This window comes from Myodes glareolus, chromosome 8, assembly GCF_982192425.1.
Source record: "Myodes glareolus chromosome 8, mMyoGla1.1, whole genome shotgun sequence".
Lineage (NCBI taxonomy): Eukaryota > Metazoa > Chordata > Mammalia > Rodentia > Cricetidae > Myodes > Myodes glareolus.
Genome location: NC_142033.1, coordinates 72,580,161 through 72,588,219, shown reverse-complemented (window position 1 = coordinate 72,588,219; position 8,059 = coordinate 72,580,161). Strand labels below are relative to the sequence as shown.

Genomic DNA, 8,059 nt, shown 5'->3' with positions numbered 1-8,059 from the left:
CATTGCAGGAAGAGGAGCAAGGGCCTCACCAACCGAGAGGGAGAGAGGGAGAGAGCCGGGAAAGGGTTCCATGTTTCACCAGCTCCCAAGGCGAGCCCGAAGATAGAGAAGGAGTACCAGGGTATAAGCTACTAGAGGGAGGGCTGGCCATGGGACACTAAAACTGACAGGAAAACCAGAGCTCAGTGCTCTGAAGTCCCCGCTCAAGGAGGCACAGAGACAGGTAAGAACCCAAGCGGACAGGAAGGCGCGATCAGCATCCTGAGGCGCCAGAGCCTTCTAAAACGCTTCCTGTGGTTTATTAAGAGTTCTGCAAAGTGCTTGAAGCAGGCCTCGGGAGTTTCCCGTCTGACCCCAGGGCACACTCGTTTATAAATTTCTCTTCTGTAGGAACCAGCTATATACAGAACCAACGACTGAAACCTTAGAAAACAGACTGACGCGCTCGCCTTAGGTCCTCCGGCCGCGAAGCCGCATGGTGTGGTCCCCACCCAGGCCCTGGCACCAAGGTTCAGAGGTGCGGCGCGTAGAAGGCGGGCGCGCCATACGTCTGCGACCCCAGCACGAAAGGCGAGAGCACCGCGGGACTGGACAGGAAGGGCAGTTGCGCGGCGCACACCAGTCCTCCCGGACTGTGCGCTGGGTACCCGGCCGGGCCGTGCAAGGCGAGCGGCGCGCCCATGGGCGGCGAGGGGCTGAGCGGGCTGAGGCCACCGGGCAGCCCCGCGCCGGGCCCCGCTCCTGGGCCGGGGCCCCCGCCGCCGCCGGTCGGCGCGCTCGTGTCGGCGCCTGGGTTTTGCTTCTTCCACTTGGTTCGGCGGTTCTGGAACCAGATCTTCACCTGCGTCTCGGTGAGGCTCAGCGACAGCGCCAGGTTGAGGCGCTCGCACACCGACAGGTAGCGAGTGGCCTTAAACTTGTTCTCCAGCGCCACGAGCTGCTCGTAGGTGAAGGCGGTACGCGCGCGCCGCGGCTTCCCGGACTTGGAGTCCGAGCCCGTGCGCTTCCGCTTGGGCTTGGTGGCCACGGCCGCGCCCTGCGGGGTGCTCCCCGTGCCCCCTGCTCCCGGAGCTGTTGCAGGCGGGCCCGGGGCTCCCGGCGAGTTCCCACGGGGCCCTGTGGCTGCGGCCTCGTCCACGGGGGAAGCCTCGACCTCGGCCGCTCCGGGGCAGCCCGACCCGCGGACCCCGAGGCCGCCACTGCCTCCCCGCGCCTCCTCCGTGCCGTGAGCATCCTGCACCTCGGGCGCCTCGTCCTCATCTTCGTCCTCGGGCGCTTCATCCTCGCTGTCCGCGGTCGGGCTGCGGCCACTGCCGCTGCTATAGTCGTTGGCCTCGGTCTCGTCCGCCCTGTAAGAGTCCCCAGCACCTGCGGGCGGCGGAAAGGAAGAGAACACAGGGTCAGCCCGGCACCCAGCCGCACTGACCGCTCCCTCCTATCGAGATTCTCTTTATCTCGTTGGTTTTTTCCCCTTCCTCGTTTGCCCCCTCCTCAAAGATTTTGTTTTTTCTCCCTCCCTGCAGCCGTTCTCCTCGCTGCTTGCATCTCCTCTCTGCCTTCTTTCGGAAGGACCCTTTCCGTGTCAAGCTGCTTTTGCTGCCCCGTTCGCAGTCCGCGCCTCCCTCGGCCTTTAGGGCTGCGGCGCGCGGGTACGGAGTGTACGGAGGAGAGAGAGCTCCAATCGATTCACGGGACAGATACAAACTTAATTAAACTCATTTTGTGTAATGTACAAACTAGTTAAAGTCCATTTAATTTATTTCGGCGTATATTACCTTCCAATTACGGCGACGCGGGGCCAGCCAATTACCGCACACTTAATAGCTGGAGGGGCCAGAGGTCTAGGGTGGGGTCGGCCGGCTGGGAGGAGGCCTCTTCTAGGAACCAAAATCAGTCGTCTTGGAGCTGTCCCTACCTCAGGCTTCAGGCCCTGAAAACTAGGTGTCGGGAAGTGCTGGCTTCCCCGGCTACCCTTGGGGCCCACTACCCAGCTCCCCAACTACACTACGACAGCCTCCCTCTGAGCTGGCCGAGTTTGGAGGCTGGGAAAGGGCATTGCGAACCACTGCGCACCAGCCTGAGAGGGGATCTGAGCACCAGTCCCGCAGCATCCAGACAGAAGCTGCCGCGGTGCCTGCATTTTGTCTCTGAAATTTGAAAGGCTGTCTGTCTCCTATGCAGGTATCTGAAGACTGTCCATACCCCTCACCCACAGGTGGTCTTTAAATGCCAGAGGACCTTCCAACCCAGTGCCCGGGTTCTGCTTTCGTGTTGGGTCGGCGCCGACATACTGGAGCATAAACGATAATTCACTCCTCGCAAATAACCCCACAGCTCAAAAGACTCAAGTCTCGTGAAGACTGCGGATGTCCTGGCCTAAACTCCCAGGCCTTAAGCAGGGCAACTCTTCCCTCAGGCGACTCTTAGCCACTCATACCCCAGCCTGGTTGCCCTCCCTAACTGTGCAGCGCTGTCTCGCACCCTACAAAGCTCCAGCAGGCAAGGCGCGTTCCTGGTAGATCAGCCCCTTGCAGAGAGCAGGAGGGGTCCACTGCAGCCTGAGGGACCTGCTCTTTCTCCCTCCAGGAACGGAAGGTCAATGCAGAAACGCTGGCAGAGCTGGTGGCCCCAGTCCTGTCCAGCCTGAGCTTTCTGGTCCGGGCGAGGTGCAGGGGCCAGGAAGTTAGAGGGAGGACGGGGGAGGGGCGCAAAAAGCAATCAGGAGCTGGTCGAATGCAATTCGCGATCAATAGCGGCCCCTAATAAGTGTAATAGGTTTTAATCGAGTAATTATCCGAATTTTGACCCTATAATTTAGATGTTCGGGGGGAGTTTGCAAGGTGCTTGAAAGAGATATGCATGCTCCGTAATGGGATATCGACCGCAAAGGGGGCGCGGGCCGCCCCATTACCGGCCGCTTTCCGCCGCTAAGCACATTTCCCTTTAACTGTAATCGAAGGGATTTAATTGTTTTTCCAGAGATAACCAGCGTTTTGTCACAATTAGTCTGATTTGTCCAAAGGGGGGCTGGGGAGGCTACGGTGGGGGTTGGTAAGTCACCAAGCTAGGCTCCGCATGTCCCTTCCCTTCCAGCACCAACTACCCGCCAAAGCCACAGACTGAGTAGGCGAATCCTGAACCGTTGTCGCAACGCTAAAACCCCAGATCTGTCCCAGCACAACCTTTTCAGAGACGTTAAGCAGTCCGGGCCCTAGAGTCCGGGTCGGAAGGAGGCCATGGATGCGCCGGGTGCAGACCCCGCGCTCTGCGAACTTTCCACAGAGCCTGGTGTCAAGCCAGGCCCAGCTTGCCGCAGGGTCCTGGGAGCATAAACATTCCAGAGCAATCACTGCCCTCGCCCCTGGCGTCCATCCCTTATACTCACTTGCAGGTTCGGCTCCCGCGGCCGCTGCAACTCCTGTGGCAGCGGAAAGGGTTCGGCGTTCCAGCTCTGCGCGCGGAGAGCGTCCCGGGGCAGCGGGAACCGGGACGCACGCGGCCGCTGGGGCGCAAGGGGCACACGTAGCGGGCACCACAGGGCCCAGTAGCACGCACCGGCGTCTCCTGCTGTTGAACTTGTTGGGATCTAGAATGTCCAGCACTGAGAAGGAAGTGGGGCGCGGGGGCGCGGCGGGCCGAGCCGCTCCAGCCCCCTCTGGCACAGCGGGCACAGTGTCGCTGGCCGCAAGCGGTGGGACTCCAACCCGGGGGAAGATGGGCAGCTCAGCTCGTCCGTCCATAGCGTCCCGAGCAGTAGCCGCAGAAGCGGGCGGTGCGGGCCCCGAGCCGGGCCCGGGCGGTGGCGGCGGCAGCGCGGGGACGTCCCCAGGTGCCGCCGGGCCGCTGGTACTCATGCCGGCCTCGGGCCGCTCAGGCGGCTCGGGCCCCGCTGCCTACTGGGCTCCCATCCCTGCGCCCCACAAAAACACCTCAGCCCAGCTGTTCTCGGCGCTGCGCTCCTCTTGGCTAAAGCTGCCCGGCGTTGCCTCCGCCACCGCTTCAAGCGCCCGCCGCGCCCGGCCAGTGCATTTATGGCGGCCCCGCCGGAGGCGCCCACGCGCCCACACGCTGCACACACGTGCGCCCGCAGGCGGCCGCGGGGTTCCGCCACCCTCGTTAGCGCGCACGCCTAATTGGCTGGGGAACGGTCCCAGGCGGAGTAGGCGGACCCGGTGCGGGACACACGGACTGAGCCGCAGAGCCGGACAGACAGATGCCCTCCCGGGAGCCACAGCACAATCCGCTGGAGGGTGTCGTGGTCAGCACCGTGCCGTTGCGCCTCCGCCGGGCTGGAAAATGCGTGCCCGCCTCCTCGGCGAAGGGGGAGGAGACAGCCCGGCTTTTAAATAATTGCGGGACCAGTCGACGGAGGAGGGCTGCGGAGGCCCCCCGGACGCGTGAACCCGCGGACCCAGAGTTAGCCTGGACCTCCCAGCTCAGGGTACGGCTCTGGGGCAGGTCTCTCTTGCTGCCGTGGCACGCGTGGTTCTGGACTCCCGTGCCCTCCGCAGCTGGGATGGGGGAAGAGTAGGGACTGCTGCAAGTTCTGAGTCTCTGCAGGGTCCTCAGCCCCTTGGGGGGGCGTTTCCAGAGTCTGGGTTTCGCTGCCCTCGGTTGCTGTCTTTCGTGTCTGGAGCTCTCCAGTTAGGATCTCTGCCCCTCCGCCCCCCCGCCAGCCCTGACTTCCGCCCCCTTGGCTCGATCAAATTAGGGACTGCACGAAATCCCCGCAAGGGGCGGGGCTGGCGGCCGCGAGTGAAGCTCATTAGAAGTGGAATCGAAATGAGGAGGGCTAGACGGCCCTCCCGGTCCCCGCCCCCGGAAAGGGCGACCGAAAAATCGCACAAATAGCAGACGGCCTACATAAAGATCGATACCTTTCATGTAATGGGAAAATATGTGTTTCTTCCAGAAATAATACCGAAACCACCCCCTTCCCACCCCTCAAGATATCGGAATGGCCGTTCGAGGCCTCAGTATTTGATAGTCTCAGGACAGGCTGGATATTCTTAGAACGATCTCTGCGACCTCGGAAGTCGAGCCTGGCTTCACAGAGTGAGGGCCGGGTAGCCGACGCTTTGCTTTCGAAGGTCATGAGTTTCACTCCTTCCTTCGCTCAGGCCAATGACCCGCCTCTGATGAACCCAGGTGGGTCCCAGCGGTGGAGCCCCCTGCCTAGGGTGTGAGTGTGTGCGCTGCCGAAGACTTGTGCTTCAGCGGATTTGCTCTCCTCCTCCCACCATGGTCCCGGGAGCCTGCTCTGCACAAGGACGGTCCTTTGCAATTACCGCGGGCAATGATCCTTCGGAAGCAGAAATTAAAAGTTAGGAGAAATAATGGGGGACCGATCGCCTGTAATTTGGGCCAAGCTCGGACATGCTGAGCCTCTGGGAGGCTGGGACGGGAGTCAGGAGGAGGGGGGGCAGGGCTCTCCTCCCCCTCAGTTTCTTCCCTGCCCCCTCCCACCTTCACTGCGTGCTGGTCCATCCCGAGATTCTAATCAGACCCACAACACTGTGTCCTTCCTTGCCAGGACTTGATTACTCTTTATCTTTAAATTATAAATCACCTCTGGGGAAGGAGGGTGGGTAATCTCTCATCGCAGTGAGGTAATTATCTTCTTCCCGCCCCCCCCACCTTGGTCTTTGCTCCCGCCCTCACCTCAGCTGAGTTTGAATATAGATGTACACGCCCCATTCTCTTACACACACACACACACACACACACACACACGCTCACACTCATTCACAAGCGGTCCACACACAAGCAGGATTCATTCATGAGCACGCACACACAGAAGGTGGCTCTCCAGTGTAGTGCTGTTCGCCCATCACCTCTCCCTTGCCTGCTCCTCTTTTCTTTTCTGTCTCAAAATTTTAAGTCCTTTGGTGAAGACCACACACAGGCATAATGCCAGGTCCCCATTTTCTTTGCTTCCTGGGGGAAGTGGAGTCACTAGGGGCAGGGGAGCTTCTTTGAGGGAGTGGAGGGCAGGACAGGCCTCACCTTCAGAGCTTGGAGCTGGCTCTGGGTAGCAGAGACTCTATGTGACAACCCTGCAAACACACACTCCCCCACAGACACTTGTCACCGGCACAGGTTGTCAGCGAGGTGAGTGTTGCTAAACATTTAGCAGCCGCCACAGCACCCACCCTTTCCTGGGTGGGTGAGAGCTGGTGTGGTTGCGCTCTCAGCCATCGCCTGGCTGTGAGGAAACGCGATGACCTGCATTTCTGTCTCTGTACAGCTTTCCTTCAGCACAAGCAAATCAAGGCATTTTCTAGAATGTAGGTGTAGATTACTGCTAGGACATAGTAAATATAATACAATGTGTTCATAGGATATGAAATAAGATGTTATAGAAAAATATACAACTAGATGTTGGGTTTTTTGTTTTGTTTTGTTTTGTTTTTTCCCAAATGCTCTCCCTGCCGATAGGCAGACGCTGGTCAGAGTTGAGTGTAATTCAGAGAAAGCACCTTGGCCATCCAGAAGTTTATAGGTGTCTAAGTTCACTTCCCCTCCCCTTACTGCCCATCTCTTCCTGCCCCTCAGTGTCCTGATGGGAGCTGCTGCAGGCAGAGTGATGAGCTGCCAAGCTCACTGCCAACTTTGAAGAGTAGGATGGGCCTGAGGGTCCTCTGGGGTTGAGAGGGGCCTTCCTTGGGTCTGGGGCAGTGCTGTGTGAACCTAGCTCAAAGTTTCTTCCACTGTTTCCACCCTATCTCTGAGGACAACCCAAACAGAGGGATGCCTAGCCCCTCCTCCTCCCAGTCTCAACCCGAACTGTCTGTCAAGGGCTCTAAGGACGTCCTTTGGCTCCTAATCACAATTGATTGTCAATTAGACCCTCACTTGTGCATTCCCTGCCCATCTGCCACCTCAGGTTATCTCTCCCCACCAGCTTCGCTGCGAGGGCCCAGGTGGGCACTGACAGGTGAAAGCTCAGCCTAGAGTGGAGCTGGCTCGGCCTGCAGTGCACAGGAAGCATTCCCTTTCCCTGCTGCGTGCCACCATGCAGGTCATCAAGGCAGGGACAAGGGTGCCAAGGGATCTGAGAGGTGGGCCCGGGAAAGAGGGGGATGGGCTGGCATTTCTAGCTTCCTTCCCCCTGAATTGCGCATTTTGAAACTCTGGAAGACAAGAGCAAGAATAGGAAATCCCAATGTCTGTTGTTAACTCACCTGGGCTAACGACTCCTCTCCACTGTGTGGTGATCACCAAGATCCCATTTGCGTCCCCTTGTGGACCCAAGGGCTCCAGTAATAGCCACTTACTCAGAGTAAAGGAACGCTGTGTGATGGAATATCCCTTCTCTTTCTGCTCCTGGGAGCTTTGTGGGCAGGCTGTAAGGGCAGTAGTGTTCAGAATCTCTGTGACTGGGCACATCACAGACAGCTCCCACTTTTGCTTCGTGCACTGTGACAACCCCTACCCCTTGTCTACCCAATCGCCAGGGCTGCTTCCACAACCTTTCTGGGAACACTCAGAGAACTTTAGTTAGTCGTCTGGTTGCCTGAGCGTGGACTGAGGGGCTGTTGAAATTTTGCAGCCTCTGAGCGTGTTGCCTCCCCATGGAAGGATGCAATGCAGAAAATTAGGCTGACACGGGGACAGGTGCTCTCCTGTGCCTTTCTTGACCTCCACCCATATTGACACTTGGCACACCCTGCTGCTCACCAGTCTGGAAAATGAATGAGCAATTCTGGTCATTCATTTTCCTGAAGATGTATATTTCCCTTTGGATCGTCTATCCGCGCAAAAACGGGCACAGCACAGTCAGAAACCCTGAAGAGGCAGAACTCGCTCGGGCTGCTGACCTCTCTCGAGGTCACAAGAAGAGGAACAGCTCTCTGCACTACACCCAGAACCCAACCAGTTGGTTGCAGGTCAGCACCGCGGACAGCGCCCGTCACACAGCCTTCCAGTCTGCTTGGCAGACATCCGCCCCGCCCCCTCCCTCTCCCCGGCCCCACCTCTCCCACCTCCCCTACCCCGACCTCAGCTTCCACGAGACCACTTCTCAGGTTCAGCAACTGGATCCAGCTAGCACGTTTCT

General features: G+C 59.0%; 1 protein-coding gene across 1 annotated transcript; it reads right to left on the bottom strand.

Moving 5' to 3' along the window:
• Positions 1-273: 273 nt before the first annotated feature.
• Positions 274-3,854, bottom strand: Nkx1-1 (NK1 homeobox 1). The gene is made up of 2 exons (XM_085691474.2): positions 3,386-3,854; positions 274-1,368 (listed from the first exon to the last, which is right to left on the bottom strand). Exons 1-2 carry the CDS (start codon positions 3,852-3,854, stop codon positions 512-514), a joined length of 1,326 nt encoding a protein of 441 aa, XP_085547600.2. The 3' UTR covers positions 274-511.
• Positions 3,855-8,059: the final 4,205 nt, after the last annotated feature.

Bases quoted from the DNA above. Each gene is read 5' to 3' on its own strand.
- Nkx1-1 (XM_085691474.2), bottom strand. From the start codon at position 3,854: ATGAGTACCAGCGGCCCGGCGGCACCTGGGGACGTCCCCGCGCTGCCG. The intron at 1,369-3,385 runs GTGAGTATAAGG...CGCCGCCCGCAG, and splicing joins CGCGGGAGCCGAACCTGCAA to GTGCTGGGGACTCTTACAGG.